General features: G+C 37.4%; 2 protein-coding genes across 3 annotated transcripts in view; one reads left to right on the top strand and one right to left on the bottom strand.

Moving 5' to 3' along the window:
• The window catches only part of six2b (SIX homeobox 2b), a 146,035-nt gene that overhangs the window by 85,789 nt on the left and 36,259 nt on the right, over window positions 1–23,987 (bottom strand). The window lies entirely within an intron of this gene.
• Window positions 672–23,957, top strand: epas1a (endothelial PAS domain protein 1a). Of its 2 annotated transcripts, none has more exons than XM_079594441.1 (16): window positions 672–994; window positions 7,578–7,768; window positions 10,803–10,954; window positions 11,082–11,166; window positions 12,304–12,422; window positions 12,515–12,717; window positions 14,367–14,473; window positions 17,024–17,171; window positions 17,249–17,466; window positions 18,308–18,522; window positions 18,715–18,825; window positions 19,696–20,108; window positions 20,952–21,078; window positions 21,176–21,287; window positions 21,464–21,619; window positions 22,436–23,957. In XM_079594441.1, exons 1-16 carry the CDS (start codon window positions 969–971, stop codon window positions 22,585–22,587), a joined length of 2,535 nt encoding a protein of 844 aa, XP_079450567.1. In that variant the 5' UTR covers window positions 672–968; the 3' UTR covers window positions 22,588–23,957. The 2 variants fall into 2 exon arrangements, with proteins under 2 accessions (XP_079450567.1, XP_079450566.1); XM_079594440.1 differs by having other exon boundaries at window positions 21,173–21,287.

Raw genomic sequence — 23,987 nt, 5'->3', positions numbered from 1 at the left:
GAACCTTTATTGCACAAAAGTTTTTTTTTACAGTGGAAAGCGTTCTTTAGGTTATTAGAAGGTTCTTCACACAAGAAAAAAAAAATTAGAACTGATAACTGAAAGCTTCTTTGGGGGGGGGGGGGGGGGGGGGGGCTCAGATGGTTCTATGTGTTGTGAAACCCCCTTTTGGAACATTTATTTTTGAGTGACAGTCACAATTACTGTTTTCCATCAACTACGTAGTTCCTACGTGGTTTAAGTCATAACAGGGTTAAAGGGGATCGATTACATGTTTGTTTACATACTGGTAAAACTAAAAGCCTCTAATCTGTCTTATTAAAAGGGAATGGCTCCAGGACAGAGTTGAACTAAAGTCAAATTTGATCCAATTAAGTCCTAGCCTACTTCTGGAAAAGACGCTCTACGTTATTTTTCCATGGTCGACGGTCATGCTTACTTGTTTATCCACGTTTATAGATTCATATTCAGCCCTGGGGAACTTTCGCTCATTTTGGATCCTTTTTGGACACTTCACATGAGATTGCCGTTGTTTGTTTAATACGCGACTCTGAAACTGAACTTTTTCACGGCCAAATGCGCACAGAGCTCGCGGAGCGCGCATGACGTGTGACTGGGAAGCCAGAGTCTCGGGATCGCGCGCTGGAAGGCAGCCGCGAGATGAGAAGTGCACCAATCAGTTCGAGCAACAGTGCTGATAGCACGCGCAACACAGGAGTGGCGCTCACGAGCTCTTTACCATCGTCCGGTCAGTCAGTGTCACTGGAGAGATAGTGCGATCCTCGGCAGTGTTCTGAGACTGCACTAATTGCTCCGGTCATTACTGGAAATGTTATGAGAATGGACATTACGAAGGTGAAATAACTAAATAAAGACATTTGTGAGAATAATACGCGTTTTTCTTCTTTCGGAAAAGTTAAGTGAATTCATTATACGCAGGACAAGGTTGTCTTCAGCATTGGCGCATCATGACAGCAGAGAGAGAGAAAAAAAGGTAAGTCGCAAGAAATCATTTTATTACTGCTTGAACTATCAGCTATGAATTTACTTTTGTTGTTTACCTTAATTTGAGATTCTCAGCTGAGATTTGCAATGATAGCCTACTGGCACCAGAGCGAAACAAACTGCTGTTTTGACCAATCTGAGCCACATATCGAATTAAAGGATTCCCATCTTACTGGTGTTGTATTGAACTGATATTTGCCCCCTTTATATATTGAACATAATCTCCCCCTCAATTTTAGTTTTTTCAAGACTTTGAAATTGGAGAGGTCCGCGCGGAACCTATTTTTGGCTCGCTATCTTGTTAATGGACTCTTATAAATGGTTTGAAAAGTTATTAAAATGTCATCACCAGTTGCATTGCTACTAAGAAATAACAACGAATGACACACTCACTGTATCTCAATATGCCTACGGGTTAGATTAGATACAAATAATTATGTTGCAATCATGATTGGACATGTTCAAAATACATTCATTAGGCTATATAAAGCAAAACAGTTTATTAAACAAATTCAGAGACTGTCAGACTGAGAATAGAATAGAATAGAAAGGAATAGAATAGAATGGAATGAGGCATGTATATAGCGCTTTTATATGTACTGTACACATTTAAAAAGCGCTTTACACTCATATCAGGGGGTCTCTCCTCAACCACCAGTGTGTAGCATCCACTAATAAATAAAAATAAAATAATAAAAATAACTAAGAATAAATGACTAGACCTACTTGTTGAATTCAAATATCATAATCTGAAAAATAGTTTAGAATTGAGCATATGTTTCTTTGTTTTCATCCATCATCTTTTCTGTAATTTACTCGTTTCATGAATTTCTAGAGCTCAATTTCCTTATTTAGTAATTCAATTCAATGTGGTCAAAAGAGTGCACTGAACTTAAAAAATTAATGCAGCAATTAACCAAAATTTTACAATCTTTTTAAATATTCAGATTTATTTCAGAATTGACAGCTATTGTGATATTTTCTCTAACATAGCATAATTTTTTACAGTTTTAAAAATCTTTATTGTGTTTGTTCTTTTGCAATATATTAAAAACAGTTTGCCGTACAATCCGTTTGAACAATCATGCTAAATAAGAAAAGGTCAGTGTGAAGTAGTGCAGACATTATGAAAAAAGCGTTTTGTCTTTTTAGTCTGTAATTCACCAACTACTTCTGATAATATCTTTGTCAGTTTGATCTTAACTATAATACATACTAATGCATAATTTATGCATTTTTGCAAACACATAGGGATCAAATTCACATGACCTAATTAAATCCCATTTCAATATTCTCAGATACTGAGCCCTCTCTTTCACTGTCCCATCCTCCGGTCACTCAAATGTCTTTATCCTTCAAGATACAAGCCTATATAAGAATATCTATCAGTTACTACAATATGCATTTGTTTCTCGGTATAAATTGTGACTTGGTGATCATTCTAAACTCAGATATTGCCAGATAGTAAAATAAACCAGCACTGTCTCTCTGATGCTAAGGCATATTGAAGATGGTTATATGTTCTCCATGTGTTTCTTGCTGAATGTTAACAGGAAGGTAATGTTCCAATTGAAACTGAGTTTATCAGATCAGGGCTCACCTCTCTTTTTAATAAATGGACAGCGCGAACAGGCCATGATGTGTCCCTGCTCTGGTTGCTTCCATCACTTTATCCGATTCTTATCTCTTATCTGGTTTGTTTAACTTGCTCTACGAGTTTTCATTAGCACTGTGATTTACTGTGATGTGTTTTGTAATTGCCAGTGGGGTAATGTAATCATTTAACTGTGCTGTTGTAATTACATACATCAAAGCTTAGCTGCACAGAAGCAATTTGCAATATAATACATACGCAATAGGATTATTCTGACACCCATGGGTTCAGTTATCATATTGTGTTAACACTGATTCTTTCATTGCTTTATTAGCTGGGAAACTAAAGGTTGGCGATCTCTTTGAGGTTTGGGAAAATAGGATTATCTGTAGTGAATGGCTGGTCTGTACAGTCTGGCTTTTGGCTTTCTGTGAACTCTGGCCTAATCTGGTTGAGAGGGGAGATGCAGAGAGAGATAGAGGGAGGAGTGGGTTCACATCGGCCTGCTAATCACATGATCTGCTGGCTTTGACAGGTTTTGCCTTGGTTGTGCGTGATGACTCCCGAGGCGATAGGTGATAGTTGCAGCTTTCTTGCCATTGTGTTTGCTAGGAATCGTGACAGCTCTTAAGATCTCTCGCTGAAATACAGACTATTCTCGTGTCAGCTACATGTTGAGAGGCTGATTGACACTTTTAATGTAACGAACACTGCATGTTGAGAACAGACGGGAGGGGCTACATAGCTGTCGGTCTTCTTATTTTGTTCTTGTAATTCCACAAAAGGTGAAAAGATTGTAAAAGAAGGGACAAAGAAGTGAAAACGGCCTGCAGGCTTCTGTCTTCAGGCTATACCTTGACCTGTAGCGCATCTCTAATTCAGAAGTTATTTAGCCAGCTAATGTCGAAAGCGTTTGCTGCGTAACTGGGGGTTGAGGTCAGCAGCTGGACTGTGTGGGAACAGAACTCAGTAGCTGAAGAGGGCAGAGGACACAACTCTCCTTCATTTGAGAGATTGAATCCGGTCTGAATGAGGCCAAAGGGTTTGTGATAACTACATCAGCGGAGAGATAAACCTTTACGCTCAGCTCACATCCAAGGGGTGTTTGGGCAGTGTAGATTGTTTTACTGAAAAAATAAGTTAGGACTCGGAGTTCACACATTAGGTGATGGTAAAACCACTGGAATGATCAGATTTTTGTTATTATAAATCAAGTCTTACATGTTATGGGCAATATGCATAATGCTGATGGGTTTTTAAAGCATGTTAACTCTCTACAGGTAGGTTACATTGATATTCTGTTTTGACTGCATTTGTAAATAACTATTTTCGTCAATGTACATAACAAAAATAATCAAGGTAACTGGCAACTTGTCTCTAAAATGTAATATACTACAAACTTCTATAGTTTGTTGAACTTGCTCTTGCTTGTGTGATATTGATTACTATATTATTATAGATTTGTTCAGTTATGAAATGTGAATCAAGTGACATTTCTGGCATTGATAGGTGTAACTACTTTCAAACTCAAGAGATCCATCTGGGTTCTCTGGAAAAAAGTTGTAGTTTCGTAGGTTTTAGTTTATAATTGTTTATAGTTGTCTGGTGGAGTAACGATCACCAGTGAGGGTGCCCGGGATAACCATCAGAGGGCGCTCCAACCCGGAAAATCTCCATTACCCATAATCCTTTTCCCAGACCATCATCCATTATCACATTCACCTGTGTCTCATTATCCTGTTAAGCTCACACTATAAAAGCCTGGTTTATTCTGTTAGTCTCTGCGAAGTCTTGTATGTGTCTCGCTGCATTTCTTAGCATGTTTGTATCCCGGGTCTCCCATGTCTTGATTCTCTGCCTGTTTCCTCGGATTTCTCCCATCCCCCTCAGCCCTGATCTATTATTGTTTGGGTTGTTTGTTTGTGTATGACGCTTGCCTGTTATCTGTATTATGTCTTTGGATCACCCTGTTCAATAAATACTGCATTTGGATCCTCAACCTTCTTGTCTCAGAGCAGTTTGTGACAGGTGGGTTCATGATTTTCCATTGCATATCAGACTATGAGAATGAGGGAACAATGAGCAATGTGCAAGCAAACTGATCCATTGAGCAAATTATGTGGTGAGCAGCATTTTAAAATATAAAGCATATCAAAATTGTACAATATCGTGCAGTTTGTCTGTTGTCTCTTGTGCGTTAAAAAAAATGTCCTTGACATATGATTGACACTTGCTTGAATTTAAGATTTGGATAGTTTCCAGGAAATAAGAAACTAGAGCATTTGTAAAAGGGCAGATGCTGTTCGAGATTGTCTGGTAGATCTAGATTACATACAATCCTTTCATTAGTGTTTTACTGCATAGAACTTTAAGTTCTCTATAGCTGTAAATGAATGATATAATTGATTGTATAAGTGCTCAAGCTCTGGAAGGACATCATGCAGAATAAGCTGATGTCAAGGAAAACAGTTTCTCCTTTCCCCCGCACAAATGAATGTATTGAACATGTGAAGTCTCCATTTAACTTTAACTCCATTTTATTGAACCATTGTGTCTGTATTTTTAGAGCTGCACTTGATTTCTGCTCATCAAAACCTGATGAGGTTTCATATATGGTTGGAGACAGAAGGCAGAACTCTTTGGGTTGAAATGGAAGTTGCCATTCCTCATTTAGCCCTGAGAAAAAGCAGACAGAAAATTCATGTTTAAGTCCCATTGGTTTGACCTCTGAGTAAAAACAATCAGCCATTTTCTGTGAGAAGTAACCACAGTTACTATTACAATGACTTTTTTTCTGAAAATGGGGGTAGTGGCAGGGCAGAAAGGGGGCATGTTGTGGTTGCCAAATATGCTGTATAATAGAGGGCTGCTTGTCACATTCCTGCACCCCCACACTGTGCTGTGCACATTTTACAAACACTCCCAGAGCCAGGCTGACCTGAGCCGGGGAATAGGGGACTCACACTGGGTGGCAGCTACTGGAATTACACCGCTAGATCCTGGTCTCAGCATCGGCCTCCCACAGACACTGAAACTTAGTGCTGCATACAGGCCACGTGTCATGTGTTGGTATCTGTGTTAGTGTGTTGTTATATGTGACGCATTAGAGAGCACTTGTGGTGTTTCGCCAACAAACTGTGCTGTGGCTTGGTTTTTGTTTTGAGGGCACAGTGCACTGTGGCACACCGCACTCAGAGGCCATTGAGAGTTCACTTCTCTATGCCACACTCTTTCACACACTGGCAAGCCACAAACCGCAGAAATCTTTCACTTGGCAAGATAAAAATCCGCACATTTTTTTCAATTTTTTTTCCCTTTCACTCTCATTTTTACATTTTCATTTTTGGGTGAACTATCCCTTTAAGCTGTACGGTTATAGATAGAATGCTATATGGACTAATTTATTGAAGTATATGCTGCATTACTTTTTGTCAACTCATACACTACCATTCAAAAGTTTACAAAATATCTACAAAGGCAATCTAAAGATTTGGTTACACTTTATTTTACGGTGTCATTGTTACAGTGCAATTATATATTTATGTGCTGAGTAATATTAATACCGTTAGGGTAGAATTATGGTTTTGGTTGAGGGTTAGTTGCATGTGCATAATTAACTGTTAATACTATTGTAAGTACATGTAACATATGTAACAAGTACACTGTAAAATAAAGTGTTACCAAAGATTTCTATTTCAAATAAATGCTCATGCTTTCTGTTCATCAAAGAATCATGTTTTTTTTTATATCATGGTTTCCACAAAATATTAAGCACCACCACTGTTTTCAGAATTGATCATAATAATAAAAAAAAAATAGTTAAGCACCAAATCAGCATATTAGAATGATTTCTGAAAGATCATGTGACTGAAACCTGGAGGAATTAAGCTGAAAATACAGCTTTGCATCACAGGAATTAATTTCATTTTAAAATATATTAAAGTAGAAAACTGTTACTTTAAATTTTGAGAACAATTCACGATAGCTACAATAGGTGAGCAGAAGAGACTTCTTTCAAAACTATTTAAAAAATCTTACCGACCCCAAACGTTTGAACTGTAGTGTATTTGACTGTCAGACTATACTGTATAACATGCCCTAACAAGCTCAAGATAGACATCTGCATGAGCCTAGCCCTGTGACCTGACCTGACCTGACCCGGCCCGATTTGACTGGTACTGTATTTAATTTATTGTGTCAAAATTTAAGAACGAACTATTCTTGAACCTGTAATGACTCAGTTTTTTTCCTCTGCAAGTGAGTAAAATAAACCCTGATGCACAGATTCTCACAGGTGTGGTTTTTGCAATCCTTTTGCTTTGACTCAAAGAGGACGTCTGTAGTTTCACAAAAAGTCTGCTCAAAATAAAACAAAAATATTTTGAATAATAGTTCATTTTTATTAAAATGGACCCAAACCTGTCCCAAAATCTGGCAGTTGTCAACCTGGGCTGATATTAAGAAGCACTTTCGCCAATTTTTGTTTAGAATTATAATAAATCTAAAATAAATGTTTCATTTTTATGAACATTTACCTTTGCACAGCGAAATTTCACGAGTGAAATCCAATCATTTCAATGTTAATCCGTGCGATCTGGTATTTCACATGAGGACGGAAACATCAAGTTGCATCATGTTCAAGTTTGGTGAACTTTGGCACACAAATTTGCCATGTTGACCTATAAAAAGCTGCTTGGTTTAGAAGTGACCCCTGCATGAGCAGTGCTTCATTTTATGTTAATAGACAATAGACTTTCTTTTCCCACAAAGTTTCCCTATTGTGACTGTGCCAACAAAAATACAATCTTAAATCAAAGTTAAAGTTCATTGTTTTACTGTCCTTCCCACATAAAAATGTATTAAGAACAATAAATAATGTAATATATCTCTCTAATCACCAATTTAAAAACATTGATTGCACTCAGTAGCTGAAGCTCAGCCTATAGGCCATGTTTCATCCTCCTCCTCTGTTTTCCAGGCATCCGTCAGAAAGGCGCAAGGAAAAGTCTCGTGATGCAGCACGCAGCAGGCGCAGTAAAGAGACAGAGGTGTTCTATGAGCTGGCCCATCAGCTGCCGTTACCCCACAGCATCAGCTCTCACCTGGACAAAGCCTCCATCATGAGACTAGCCATCAGCTTTCTGCGCACACACAAACTCTTCAACTCAGGTACAAAGCTACACAAATATTTTTCTGCAGATTCTATCTGGGGTTTTTTTTGCGTATTGTTGTTGTTGCTTTTGTTATTTTGCTTGCACAATTTTCCAAGTTTTGGCTTATATTTTGGTCGACATCGTGATTTTGAAAAACATTAACGTGCTGGTGAGGATGTTTAATAGGAAGTTCTGTGTGTTGTCAACTTGGTAGCTGCTTTACATATTGTTGTAAAAAAAATTATTATACATTATTTCCAAATTTATATTAGCTACTGTTCAAAAGTTTGGTGTCTGTAAGATTTTTTTATGTTTTTGAAAGAAGTTTCTTTTGCTCATTAAGGCTGCATTCATTTGATCAAAAATACAGTAAAATAGTGAAATATTACAACAATTTATTGTCGTTTTTATTGTTTTTTATTTTACTGTCTAAACCTGCGTTTGGGGATGTCTTCATTTGGAAAGATATTCAGAAATAAAATAATGTTGTTTCATACTAAAAAATGGGTTCAGGTTAGTTTGTATTTATTATAATTAGCTTTTCATACTCTCAGTAGAGGTCTGTGGCGTAAGTAAACATGTTTATGTGTCAGTGAAGTTGGGGTGGGTAGGTCTATGATATGTCCTGTTCTGTACTCCTTAATATATACAATAAGAAATGCAGGAAGACAGACAAAGAGCACTGCACATTGTTTCCAGACTCCAGTCCTGACGCACATACATGTGTACAGTAGCTATGTGTGCATGTCTCTGAGAGAGAGGGGGATTAAACAATGAAAATGGAAGAGATGGAATCTGGTGTGTGATGTGGAAGTGGGTGGGGGAAGATCGATGTGTGTGGAGAAACGGAGAAAGAGAGAGATAGCGAGGTGTGGAGTAATTAGGGGCTGCTAGTGTATTGTTTTCTATGAACACTGTACAGTGAATTCTTCTCACACTCTTTTCTTAGACACAATAATCTCTGTGTTGGCGCCTTGCGGGTCTGCCTGTGATATTTGACGTGCTGTGCAGTATGTTCGTCTGGATGTTCTGTTTTATCCTTTGACTTTTGATACTGTAGGTCACTAGATTATAAAACCAGAAGCTGTATAAACTGATATGTTTATTGTTGAGGTGTGTGGGACTCACAAATGCATTGTCATAAAATCATAATATCACTTATAGGTGTTAAAGAGGTTGGCCCTGTCCTAAATGGCACGTCAAAAAGTGTGGACTGAGGGCTTAGGGTTCCGTTTGGGACAGGGCTGTTATGATTCTCATCTTAACCATATCTCAGTCATAATCTCTTTGCCATAATGAACTTACCTCAAAGGAGTCATTGAGGCATCATATTATATCCTGAATTACTAGCAAAGTCCTTCTGAAGATGTGAATCTTTGAACTCTCATTAGCAAATGGCCCAGGACAGAAAAGCCAAAGAGGATAATCTCCTGTCAAAATGAAAAATCACAACTCATATCTATTTAACAACTCAGTTGGGTCTCCTAGACAGCATTAAGATCAAAAATTGGGAGCAAATGGAGAATTGTAATCAAATCTCCAGCTTCTCTTTTGTGTCTCATTTTCAAACGGTTCAGTTTTTAAGTTCTGTAAAGGACAATTTAACAGTATTAGAATAGTAATAGAAGAGGATTGTCTCTTCAACACAATTCACAATTCACAAATGACAGTATTAAACACCTCAATTGTGTCTCCTAGATCGCAATGAGCTTAAATGAAGAGCAAATGGAGACTTTTCTCAAATCTCCTGCTAATCAGATTTTCTCATTTTAAAGCTAAAGACAAAACAATGTCACAAATTGTTCTCAAATTTTAATATGAGCTCAAACATTTTTAATCAAATTCTTCCGAGACCAATTGATCTGAGCTAGCCAGATTAAATGTATAGCCCCGTGCTCTTACTGTAAATTATCGTATTACTTACACTATCACTCAAAAGTTGGGAGTTAGTAAAAAAAAATTGAAAGATGTTTCTTTTTCACCAATGCTGCATTTACTATTATCAATAAAAGAATATCATTGTGAAATATTATTGCAATTTACTGTAAAATAACTGTTTTCTATTGTAATATATTTTAAAGTGATATTTATTGTGTGATGGCAAAGCTAAATTTTCAGTATCATAACTAGTCTTCAGTGTCACATGATCCTTCAGAAATCATATATGCTGATTTGCTGCTCAAGAAACATTCCTTATTATTATGATCAATGTTGAAAACCGTTTATGAATGTCTTTACCATCACTTTTGATCAATTGAATGTGTCCTTGCTGAATATTTTTTATTACTTTGAACAAAAATACCTTACTGACCTCAAACTTTTGAACTTAAACCTACATGAAACATACTGTAACTTCCTGAGACATGAAAGAGCAATATATCAGAGAACCTTGTTTACAACCAGAGGCCTAAATGATTCTTATTGAGATGGACAGAGGCTGAAAATCCTGAGTTCTTGGGTTTGGCTGAGAGCCAGAGAAGTAAGACATAACAGTGAAGTATTTATAGCAGCAGATCGAATGCAGCGGGGCTTGAGGTGGGAGCGCAGACATGGACCACCTGCTGATACCTAAACGCACAGTGTTGATGTCTGAGCAGGGTCAAAGCCTCGGCGCTCAGGACCTCAGTGCCTGATCTCAATGAGCATGGGAAGAGGTCTTATCTGCAGGGAAGCAGACATGAAACTCACAGCATGGAGCCTCCCTTTAATTATTTTCTCAAGTTGTTGATGCTTTTCATGGCATTGTGTACCTCAAACATCCCCTCTTTGCTGATCAGCTGAATAGCTCGTTTTTATTCCATGTTACTGTGTGAATTTAATTTGGTAAATAAGTTTAATTTAATTGAATTTGGGATGTTTACTTTTTTTGTGAAGCAAAACGGTACAGGATATGAGTGTTTGTGTAAGAGTGTGGGATTGTGCCCTAACTTTGGATTTGAGATGGTCTCTTGAGTTTGTTTTGATAATTTGCCAGTGTAAATTACAAAAAAAGACACAATTTTACACACTGTACAGACACACATACTAAGTTGTCTTGTCTTTTGTCCCAGGCCGCACAGTGCAACAGACCCGGTACCAGGATGACAGCCAGATGGACAGTCTATATCTGAAGTCTCTGGAAGGCTTTGTTGCTGTGGTAACATCAGATGGGGACATTATATTCCTTTCAGAAAACGTCAGTAAATTTATGGGCCTTACGCAGGTGAGTCTCACCTCATTTCCTTTATTCTTTCAGAATAATTACAAAGAGAGAACCTGTGAAAACCTTCTGCTACTTCATTTATAGTGGGTGAGCATTTCATTTTACTTCCCTCGCAAAATGTTCTCAGGTGGAACTGACAGGCCACAGCATCTTTGACTTCACTCACCCCTGCGATCATGAAGAAATCCGAGAGAATCTCAGTGTCAAATCAGGTGAGCATTTTTTGGATTCACTGTTACCTTTAAAACCAAAATGTCTGCATCTCCTCCTCTTTATCTCTGGGTGTAATTTGCCATGGAGATTTCCTTTTCTGATTGCACTTATCGCAGTCAGGATGATACATTTTGTACATTCCTGTGCTGGTTCGTGTGAAGATAAAACCACTTTTTGGGGGTTTTGTACAGTCCAGTTTGTAGTCTCTTCTGTAAAGACTTGAGGGCTATATTTTTTTCCAACTATCCATCTATCCATCCATCCATTTATCATCTATCATCTCTAAAACATTTGGGGAACATTTTAATTGTAATTTTTCTGAATAAGAACTAATTTACTATTGTAATAATATTATTTCACTGTCAAATTAAATAATAGAGTATGACTGTAAAATAAATACAGTCATACGAGCTGGACTAATCCATTGTCATAAACAAGGAGAATTGTTTTACTCAGTTTTATTATTCTCATTCGTTCATTTTGTTTAATTCAATTACTTACAGTTTAATTGCAAATATAAAAAAAGATGTTTGGCTTTATAAATAATTCTGAACTATTTCCAGGGCACGAATTATTGTAGACGATGACAGAAATTCAGCTGACTTGATTTGAATAGTTTCAGTGCTAAACATAGCTTGTGAATTTTATACCACCAAACTTGGTGTGAACTCTGGCCCAAGTTTCTGTTAATTACCATTTCTGTTGCTATGATGTAGCAGTGTGTGCTTGCACACAGACACACACTCATAATGTCAGTAAGCGGGCCTTTCCCACAGCAAATGTTCCTCCTCCTCTTGTTGTATCTGTCTCTCACTGTCTCTTCCTCTAATCTTTCACAAACCTGTCACCTGACCTGTTTAGAGCTCTTGAGCAAATGATGTAATTTTCTTACCATTTCATTGGCCACTTGGAGATAATTCCTATGCAATAGCCCATAGAGCTCAATGTACTGTAGTTAAGGTTTCGACAGACTGATTCAACTTCGGTTGAACTTTGCACCTGGCATCCACGACCCACTGACAGAGCAAAGTCCTCTGAATGTGCTAGAAAAAAAAGCTTTATGGCCAGCACAATGGTCAATTATAAATACTAAAAAGATTTTTAAGTATATATCTTAAGAGATGTTTGATTGGCAGGACCCGTGTATGGCAGACGAGGAAAAGACATGAGCACGGGCAGAGATTTCTTTATGAGGATGAAGTGTACGGTCACCAACAGAGGTCGCACTGTGAACCTTAAATCAGCCAGCTGGAAGGTAAGAATGCATAAGCATATCATAAAGCTTCATGCAGCGTACACATGCATGTGCTATCAGGTAAAACATTGTGTCGCCGCTCTGTCTTTCAGGTGCTGCATTGCACGGGGCATCTGCAAGTGTGCAGCAGCCGACCCCCTCAAGTCCTGTGTGGGTTTTCGGAGCCACCCCTCACATGCGTCACGTTGCTGTGTGCGCCCATCCCACACCCCTCTAATGTCGACACACCTCTTGACAGCAAGACGTTCATGAGCAGACACAGTATGGACATGAAGTTTATCTACTGCGATGAGAGGCAAGGGACTGTTCACTAATTAGTGTGAATGCACGTGTGTGTGAATGTGTGTGCGCGCATGTACAGTGGGCCCAAAAAAAGATCTGAAGCTCTGAGCGCAATACACAGTATTTCCTATTGAGACCGGACTTTTGTGTTGAATATATCAAAAGGACAGTGATATTTTATTCTTTTTTTAATTTTATAGACATTGATTTATTAGCCACAGACATTTTTTTACATTCATTTACAGCCATTAATCATGATTTACATGTGCTTTTAGAGGGAGGGACATAGGCCTACTCCTTCTAGAGAGCATTTGATTGGACAAATATCAGTGTAGTTCAGGATGAGTCATACTGTATTTATTGTCTGAAAGATTATGTGTGTGTATCTGCTTAAACTTATGCTACCATTCAAAAGTTTGGGGTCAGTTTTATTTTATTTATTTATTTATTTATTGTTATTACTTTTTATTCAGCAAGGATGCATTTGAATTTTCAATCAATTAAATGCAGCCTTGCCGAGCATGAAATACTTCTTTCAAAAATATAATCTTACTGACCACAAACCTTTGAAAGGTAGTGTAATTTTGTGAACAGTTAGGAGTAGGATCGCCACACGTGGACTATCAAAGCTCTCGTTTATATTTCATTGAAGATCACTGTGTCTTTGGTAAACAGTGCTGTTTTTCGTTTGGCGCTTATGCGAGTGCATGTAAGCAGCATTAGTGAGCTAATATGTGTGTTTCAAAGGTCACTATTGGGAACTCTTATCCTAATCCTGTTGTGCTACTACCTGCATTGTTATCAGTGTGTGGTAAGGGAGAGTGATTATGAGCTTTTCTTGTTTTCTTGCTACATTTCTTGAAAGCTCTTAAGGGGCACAATTGACTTCTCTTAGAAATCTTGCATAACAAACCAGTGGAGTTAATTTGTCCCCTGGCAATATGGGGCCGGTGCTGCTCTGAGTGCCTGGTCACCCATCTGTACACTGCAGTGGGTGTGTTGTGAAGAAGGTTAACCACTGAGGTCAGATATTTGCATGCTTCCATTTAATGGAGCTTATTATTGACCGCACGGAGTTCATTAAAAGCCCATGCTAGAACAAGAAATGAGAGGAGGCTACTCCAGGAAAAACTGGAGGTTCAAATAGAAGAAAAATAACAATTGCATGAGTTTGTATGGAGTATTCAACATCACAAAAAATGATGTGGTGAAGATATTGAGCATTGCAGCAAATGCGTTTGTGATTAATAGACAAGCCCACATCTGCTTTCAATCTAGCATTTGCTACAGTGCTTCAAGCACAGAAAGAGGATGTGGCCTTTGTCTTTTGGAGGCAGTGTGTTGATACATGTGTGCTGTTCTGTTCTGTCTTTTAACCCAGCAAACAGACATCAAAGATAATGATCAGACAGAACAAGTACGACTGTTTCGCACAAGAGATTTATAGCTCTAATAAACAAGGGTCCTGCTTGTAATCATTTGTTCTCACTAAGCTAAGCAGAGAGTTTACATTGGCTCCCAGCAGCACAAGTTCGATTGCTTTCACTAGATGTAATCAACAGTCATGAATCTTGGTTAATGATGCCTTCAGTGCTTTAATTCAATCACACTTTGTTTTGACTGTTCCGTTAGTTTTATTCTTGACTTCTCTTTGTGTTTCAGAATCAGCAGCTTGATTGGATACCGACCGGAGGAACTTCTTGGCCGTTCCATGTATGAGTTTTGCCATGCTTTGGATTCTGAAAGCATGACAAAGAGCCACCAAAATCGTGAGTACCTGTCTACATCCAACAAAAACAAAGCCAGGGAACACAAAAACATTAAAAGTCGGATTTCAGTGTGGTCCTTTTCTGTTTAGACATGAAACAGCGAAACAGATTTGAATTGGAGATGCCAGTCTGAACAAAGCCATAAAGCAAACAAAGTGTTTGATCCGTTCTCTTTACCTCCATTTCCTGCACTGGATCAAACACACCAGAAACAACGCAGTAGCTTATTGTGTGAATACCGTTTTGGCTAAAATACCTATCTTTTAAGCAATCTTGACTTTGTCCTGAAATGACTCACAGTCTGGAACAGAACCATGCCTCTCATCTCTGTCCATGGGTAAACTACGTGAGTTCAAAACCTTGAAGACCTGTAGTGTTCCCATGGGCTTGATGACTGAGGGAAACAGATGTCCCGCCGGGCTCCAGGAATTGTTGAGGGATATTTATAAACTGAATGGTTGTTGCATTGCATTATTTATTTGCTTAGCAGATGCCGTAGACTACGTTTAATGTTTTCGGCCACTTTGCTTTTTAAAATTGGCATCCTAAGATCTTAAACCCATATAGTTCTAACCTTAAAGACTATTTGAAAAAAATCTACATTTTGTAGTGCATTGTTATATATGGAAGCCCATTTTTGTTCAAAAAAAGAAAAAACATGCTTTGGTAAATCATAATTTTGAGATAAAACGACACATGACCTATTTACGAGATAAAAAGTTGAATTTATAACATAAAAACTTTAAAAGTCACAACTTAGTATGTCATATTTATGGCTTTATCCCAAAATTTTGACTTTTTATATATCAATTGCGACGTTTTATCTTATAATTTTGCATTTTTAATCTCATAACTATGACCAAAGAATAATTGATTTCTTTATGTGATGGAAATGTGCTTTCATAGTTATGTAAATCCATAGCCGTTTTATTGATTACTTATTGATTTATTGACATTATTTATATTTTTAATGTATTATCTCAGGCATACGTAGTACATACACTTTTTATTGTACATGTGCAATGAGATTAGTTCCCTCACATACAATAGCTTTCAGTTTTATCCTAAACCACAAAATGAACCGCACTGTTTACAAATGCTCCTGTCAAATCTAGTTTTGAATGTGATTTTCTTTTTGTATGTTTAGAGGACACTGATTTGATTGTTGTTGCCACATTGGGGCTGAGTAGATGGCCTGAATCCCATTATATGTCCTTTGACTTCATCTATAACAACCCAAAAGCTCTCAGATTTGCTCCTTTAGGATGGCCCGCCTGATTAGTGCATTAGCGGCTAACAAGCCTTTGAAGTGCAGCACCTCTGTTCTGGTTCCTCTGATGTCTTTAATCCAGATCAGTGCTCTGGTATTCTTCACTGGCCTCTTCCAGTGATAAGTACCTGTAGTATTACCTAATAGTAAGATCTTCTGATTTGAAAAATGGCTACACTTACATGATCTGCAGTAATGGACCTTATTCAAAGGCAGTAGCCTATTAGGTGTAAGCCATTTACATGGTATTACATTTTAAAACTATTCAGTAACACTTTACAATAAGATATCCTCTGTTAACATTAACTAACATGAACTAACAGTGAGCAATATATTCTTACAGCATTTATTAACCTTTGTTAATGTTAGTTAATTAAAATGTTCATGTTCATGTTAGTTCACAGTGCATTAGCTAATTGTGGTCTAACTTTTGATCTTAAAGATGTATTCGTAAATGCTGAGATTAACATGAACTAAGATTAATAAATACTGTAAATATTGTTTACATGATGCAGAGCCTATCCCAAATAACGTCTAACAAGGAAAGTTAATGTTTGCATTATCAAATAATTAATTTGCCGTTTATGTTATAAAACATATGGAGTTGCATTATGGTTAGAAGACAATACTTTAATAATCCATCTATTACTCCAGATCTGAATATGGCCACTGAAATTAATGCAATCATGCTGTTTAATTGCAGTGCTTATTCTGAGTATTGTCAATAGTCATATTAGTTGAATGGATGTACGTAAATGTCCTGGCTATTGAACCTAAATGAAGATGTTGAACTTTTTCATGACCTTTAATATTTTCATTTTATGGAGGATTATGAGTGTGCATTTATTTACACTTTATTTTATCATGTTTAAGATGTTTAAACACAAGGACTGGACATTTTTGGCCGAGAAACAACTATTTTAAAATCCTGAATCTGAGGACGCAAAAAAATCGAGAAATTCGCCTTTAAAATTGTCCATTTATGTTCGCTATTGTGAAGCATTCAGTCACAAAAATAAATGTTTTATATATTTACGGTAGGAAATTTACCAAATATCTTCATGAAACATGATCTTTACTTAACATCCTAATGGTTTTTGGCATAAAAGAAAAATCGATAATTTTGACCCATACAATGTTTTGTTGGCTATATTGCCACAAATATACCCGTGCGACTTGTGACTGGTTTTGTGATCCAGGGTCACATATAGCTTATACATTTATTATCAGTTACATTTAACAATTTAGGCCATTCCCTATTTTTCTGTTTTCTTCTTCAGTTTGTAATAAGGGCCAAGTGGTGAGTGGCCAGTACAGAATGCTAGCGAAGCACGGTGGCTACGTTTGGGTGGAGACCCAGGCAACCGTCATCTACAACAACCGCAACTCCCAACCACAGTGCATCATCTGCATCAATTACGTCCTGAGGTACTGTATTAAACGATGATCCTAAATTATGATACTGATACTTATGATACCGTTCTCACGCTGTTGTGGTATTTCAGTTCTGTTGAGGAGGAGTCCCTCATCTTCTCCCTGGATCAGACGGAGGCTCTTTTCAAGCCTTACCACATGCGCAGCATGGGAGAACTGTTCAGCCAGGGTGGAGCTTCCTCCGTTTCAGAAGCTCAGGACATTCTTTTCACTAAGCTCAAGGAGGAGCCTGAGGAGTTAGCTCAGTTAGCGCCCATGCCAGGAGACGCCATCATCGCCCTGGACTTTGGTCAGAGCGCCACCCGGCACTACTTTAACCATTCCCCCTACAATACCTTCACCCTCTTCACATCCTCAACCCCTGATTACAAAACTACTCCCATCCTCCATGCATGAACTCTTACTCCTTCCCTTGGCTCTCCTTACTCTACCTCACAACCACACACACATACACTGCCCAGGTCATAAGTTGCGGCAGACGCTGTTGTACTGTAGCTCAGTGGCACTGTAGCTTGGCTTTGCTGCAGGGCACGCAATATGTGACAAAAATAAAATGAAGCTGAATCTTTCTGCTCCACAGCACATGAGCATCTTATGGCTTAGCGTTGGCTTCAGCATAAACAATTTTGTATTATTCAAAATACAGTTTTTGTTTGTTCGGTTTTATAATAAAAGTAAATGATATTTCAACATCCACCTGTGTTTTTGAAGGTTTACCAATGACAGCTGGCAGTGTTTGTGTGTTTATTACCCTCACCACGGGGCTATAATGGGTATACTAATTTCACTTTTCATCACAATGCATGTCTTTACAAGTAAAACCATTGCATGTAATGGAAATCACCACCTAGTGACGCTTTCAACCGTTTTAATTGTTTTTGGTGATGGCTGAGGTTGTTTTTAACATCCTAAGCACTCTGAAAATGAGCCAGATCATAGTGAGCACTAAACGTTTGCACATTGTGTTGTTTAAAGTGTGTCTATCCACTGTTAGTTGATCTTCCATTGCTCTATATGTAGTAATTCTATGATACTGCATCTCATTCCAGTTATTTTTATCCCACATGTTGAACTGTGACGTCAGAGGCATTGTTTGACTTGTTACTGTGTCGTGTCCAATGCATTTGCAGAAAGGGCAGAGTTTGAAGAGCCGACTTACTTCTCCAAGTCCACCAAGCTTCCTGTGGTGGGACCGTCATGGATTGTGGACACGCCACCTGATGGCAGTCCTGATAGAAACCTGTCCAGCATTCCCTCCACCTTCACCGTACCCCAGGCGCGTCCTGCGGGCAACTGCACGCCCTGTACCACACCCTGCTCGAGTGGCTGCAGCAGCATTTCTACAGTACGTCCCATCCCCATCTGTGCATGGTCATATGAAATAATTTAACATTTCAAACAGTATGTTTTCCTAATACATTGAAATCTCAAAAGATCAAGGAAAATTGGTTTCCTCCTAACATGACCTCTTTAAATAGTGATGTAATTATGATTTGTTTTACATGTTGGTGTTTAAGTTTAATGTGTTTGCCTGCAGCCTAGCAGTCCAGAAGATTACTGTGGCAGCGGAGAGAGTGATTTTAAGGTGGAACTGACAGAAAAGTTATTTGCTGCTGAATCTGTTGCAACAAATCCCACAGACTCCCAGGTGAGTGAGGCATTTCATCCGTAATTGTTCAGATGACATCCAGATTCTTTTTTTTAACAAAGTTTCAGTCATAGTCTTTGTCTTTTGATGAAAATATCCTTTAAATGTATTCAATATTTTGTCATATTTATTCATTTAGACAATTTTACTCTATTTGATTACAAATAAGTAAGTTTAGTAAACAATAAACTGTAACTGACCATTCTTTAACAATGTGAGTTGCACATTATGACTAGCTTGTAAGTTCAAGTTCACCTGTTCATTCACTTCAATGCCTGTGCAGATGCAAGACGTACAGTAATATTGCATTTACTTTGTGGAGATGGCTGATTCATCGCATATACACTACTACATATTTAATTGAAAAATAAATTTATACTTTTATTCAGCAAGGACACATTAAATGGGTCAAAAGTGACAGTAAATAATTTTACGATGTTATAAAAAAATAATTTCAATTTCTTTTGAACTTTCTATTCATCAAAGAATCCTGAAAAAAATGTGTCACTGATTCCACAAAAATATTGAGCAGCACAACTGTTTTCAACATTGATAATAATAAGAAATATTTCTTGAGCATATTAGAATGATTTCCGAAGGATCATGTGACACAGAGGTGAAAAATGGTCTAAAGAGGCTGCTAAAAAAATACATTTCCCGGAATAAATTACATTTTAAAATATATTAAATTAGAAAACAGTTATTTTAATATTACAATATTATTATATAATTATATATCAGCTCTTTCACCCCAATTCTTGGCATACTTATCATGGATTTTAACCAATTAATTGCATTGCAAGTGTTGTTGTTTTTTCTCATCAAGTGTTAAATGAATATTTGGTTGACATGATATCTAACTGTGTGCAGGTGGACCTGAGCGATCTGGACCTGGAGACTCTTGCTCCATATATCCCAATGGATGACGAGGACTTCCAGCTGCACCCCGTTTGTCAGGAGGAGCCGGCGCCTGACACAAGTCCAGGCCTGAGCACAGCCCTCCAGCACAGCTTCAGCAGTGTAGCTGACCTCTTCCAGCCCCTGAGTCCATTCCCTCCTGACAACAAGAGCAGTCCTCACACGTGTCCAGACACGGCTCATGTGCAGCCTTTCCACACCGCACCAAACGTCCCGCTCTCTTCTGAGGAGGGCAGACAGAGTCTTCATTGGTCCCCTGACCCAACCTCACAATATCAACGCACAGATATTAGATGCATGGATGACAGGAACACAACAGATCCAGGACAAACATGCAATTTCACTGATGTACTGCCACAGCAAAGGTGAAAAGAGTTCATCATTCCCTTACACGTGCATTTTATTTTGCAATACATGAACTAGGCATCAATGATTAACTAGATTAACTAGTAAAAGTCAGGCAGACAGCTGAATTGGGTTTTAAAACTTTTTGATGAAAGTGCAACCAAATATAAAGGCAGCTATATATTTTTATGCATAAAGATCCATGTATACTCTGTGAAAAAATTATTGTTTGCAATTTAAAAATATTAATATGCTTTTATATTTTCATAGCACTTAAGCCAAAATAATTAAAAATATTATCTGGAAAATGTACTTTGTTTTAAATTGCATTGTTTTGAGTTCAATTAAAATTACTCTGTATAGTAATTTCCACACTTAAAACATTGTTCCAAAGCTTTACAGAGAATACTGTTTTGATGAAGATGAATTATTTTTTCTAACCTGTGGTTAGAAAACATGGAGTTCTGGACTCTAGTTTGAAAAGCCCTGCTTTAGAACAAATCAGAAGATTTTAATGAATTTCAATGCATTCCTGCCCTGTACATACACTAATGTTTTTGAAAGTCTCTTTTGCTTACCAAGGCTGCATTTATTTGATAAAAAAAAAAGTAGCTATTATTTAAATAACTGTTTTTTTATTTTATTGGAATATATTTTAAAATTAAATGTATTACTGTCATGACAAATTTTCATTATTTGACAGCTGTCTCCCATAATAGGAGTCCACTGTCTTTGTAAATCTAAAGTCTTTGATTTAATGCAACTATTAAAACTTTAATGATCCCAAAATATTGGACAGTAGTGCACTATAACATGGGTCATAATGTTCATTGATGCATTTATTTTTTTCTTGCTATTTTTAGGTTCTTTGAGAGCTTTGCCCCAGTACAGAAAGGCATGAGTATGGGACAGATCGCTCTCCACAACAACTTCAAACGGAAGCGGCCGTCAGAGTTCGGGTTGTCGTGCTCTTTCTCCGATATTCCAAAGGTAAGCTCTCAGATCTCAATATAGACTAATGTAAATGAGTGAAGTTTATATAGTGATACCAAAGACAGAATATCAACTTAACATGCGTGTCCAGCAGGTGGTCCCGCCTCACAAGTCTACAGATGGAATGCGAAAAAGGATGAAGACGATGAACGACGACAGCTGTGCCTTCTCTGTCAGAAAGTCTCTCAGCACGAGTGTGCTCACAGGTACATCCTCTCTCTCTCTCTCTCTCTCTCTCTCTCTCTCTCTCTCTCTCTCTCTCTCTCTCTCTCTCTCTCTCTCTCTCTCTCTTTCTCTCTCTCTCTCTCTCTCTCTCTCTCTCTCTCTCTCTTCTAATTTTTCTATACCCAAATTTACACACTCTGTTGTTTCTTCTTCATAGACAAATTTCCATGCATGCAAAGTGGATTGGTTGCTTGTCACGGCTCCAGTCAATCTCTCAAAGGGACCTCAGAGGATCTCAAACTGCATTTCACAGAGTCATTCGGCTCTCCCAGCAACAGACAATACCACATGATGCCTTCACACAAACACTCAGGTCAGTCACCAGCCCTTACAGCACAAACCAAAATATCACCAACGCTTCAATAGTGACAAATATTTCCAACATGATTCATATCTTGGCAGCATCATTTAAATAAAATAATAGTTAAATCATTGTATTATTTACGCACCCTCATATCATTCCGAACCCGTATTACTTTTTTCTTCTGTAAAACACAAAAAGAGATGTTTGGGAGAATGTTTACGCCAAACCGTTCAATAGTTTGGGGTTGGTATAATTTTTTTTTATGTTTTTGAAAGAAGTCTGTTCTGCTCACCAAGGCTGCATTTATTTGATGAAAAATACAGTAAAAACAGTAATATTGTGAAATTTTATTACAATTCAAAATCACGTTGTTCCATTTTATTCTATTTTAAAATGTGCATTTTCCCTGTAATGGCAAAGCTGAATTTTAAGCAGTCATCAATCCAGTTTTCAATGTCACATGATCCCTTGATTTGCTGCAAGTAAAATTGCTTCTTATTATCAGTGTTGAAAACAGTTGGGCTGATTCATATTTTTGTGGAAACAAAATTTGTTTTGATATATGAAATGGAAATCAAAAACAGCATTTATTTGAAATACATTTTACGTTTACATTTAATCATTTAGCAGACGCTTTTATCCGAAGCGACTTAATACATATTTTGTATCATTACTGTCTTTACTGTCACTTTTGACCGGTTTAATAGGTCCATGTTGAAAATCCTTGTATATTTCAAATTTCGGAAGTCATACAATAGATTTGTGTGAAGACCAGACCCGAATTGGACCAATTGTAGAGTTACAGGTCTCTTTTATTTTTGACAGGCATGATAAGTCAACTGTTGGGCCCATCCTTTGACTCGTACGGTCTGCCGGAGCTGACACGATATGACTGCGAGGTAAACGTGCCTCTACAGGGAAACTTGCATCTGCTTCAGGGCAGTGACCTTCTGAGAGCCTTGGACCAGATCAAGTAGACCCAGAGCTTCTTCAGCGATCCATTCACCCAATGCTTTTTTCATCCCATCTTTGTCTGTATATGCTGTTGTCTTGTACGCATGTATTATCAGCCTTTATTTAGACCTATTTGTACATTTTCCTTTAACATCTGTGTGATATTTTAAATATATATTTGAAAAAATTGGATTGTTACTTGTTTAGAATGTGTTCGGACGTACCACGTTCTGTGCCTCTATCTCAGACTCTAATATTGTCTGTGCCTTCAGATGCAAAGTGTTCTTAACATTTATGGTCAGATTTATCAGATTCACTGTTGCAGACGTTGCTATGTATATGAATAACAACTAACTAGAGCATATACAAAATATAATATTATATAGTATAAATGGTAGTTTAATTTGTAACTTATTCATTCAGCTTGGTATACAAATACTGTGTTTATATAAGTCAAAGAGAGTTAGATGTTTTGCAAAAACGACTGCCTTAAATATTTGCTTCGAATTTGTACCAGCAACAAATGTGGCTTAAAACCGCGTCACTCGGAAAAGTGTCTGTTTAGAACATTATTAGTGGAATATTATGCCCTCAACAATCCCCTATGCTCCCCTTAACACCATCATAATGAGAAGAATGCTGTATTAAATGTATAGTTTCTGTCATTTAAAGCACTTTATTTTAAAAGATGCAAATGGAAGACCAAAATGAAAAAGCCCCAGTATAGTGGTATGTCTTGGCCATCTTCTCAGGCCCACCAAACACTAACCCTTCTCTATAATATCTTTTTTTTTTCTTTTAATAACTGAATTGTAAATTCAAAATGTTATTTTCTTATGCAAACATATATTGTGTCTACATTAGATTAGAGTTCTATGCTCCGGATCTCTGTAACACGTTAAAAAAATGTTTGTATTTGGTGTTCAGAAGTGCCTTGGTACTTGGTCTTGTCTGCCTGACAGTAGACAGAGATGAATCTGTAGCTTTCTCATTTACAGTACATATCTAATATATACGGTTATTCGATTTTGTATCGTGTATCACCTTCTTGTGATACATTGGGGTTTCTGTGTGTTTCTTAACAAAATATATAAAGCTAATTGTATCTTTAGTTTTCGAAAGAGTCTGTGATTGTTTGTTCTCAGGATAGTCGTTTAAAGTAACAAGCATTTGTATTCCAGTCTTTCTTTGTAGCATTAAAAGATATGAAAGATTGCATTATGTCTAAAGCAAATTAAAACGTAAATGGTGCTACTTGCAAATCATTCTCAGCTTATTTCCATCCTCACCTGTCATTCTTTTTTTATGAGCATATCTGAACTTAAATGCTTGTAATTCATGAATTCTTTGCAATACAGACCTAAGGTTGGTCTCTTTAAAGACACTGAAGTGGAAGCGGCTGCAAATTGTTTTTATTATTATT

Source organism: Phoxinus phoxinus (genome assembly GCF_949152265.1).
Source record: "Phoxinus phoxinus genome assembly, chromosome: 21".
Lineage (NCBI taxonomy): Eukaryota > Metazoa > Chordata > Actinopteri > Cypriniformes > Leuciscidae > Phoxinus > Phoxinus phoxinus.
Note: the sequence above shows the minus strand (reverse complement) of the source record. Positions and strands in the feature narration are given on the sequence as shown.

Coding starts and splice junctions, on each gene's coding strand:
- epas1a (XM_079594440.1), top strand. CDS start 969: ATGACAGCAGAGAGAGAGAAAAAAAG. Junction 995..7,577: donor GCAGAGAGAGAGAAAAAAAG/GTAAGTCGCAAG, acceptor TCTGTTTTCCAG/GCATCCGTCAGAAAGGCGCA. Junction 10,955..11,081: donor AATTTATGGGCCTTACGCAG/GTGAGTCTCACC, acceptor AAATGTTCTCAG/GTGGAACTGACAGGCCACAG.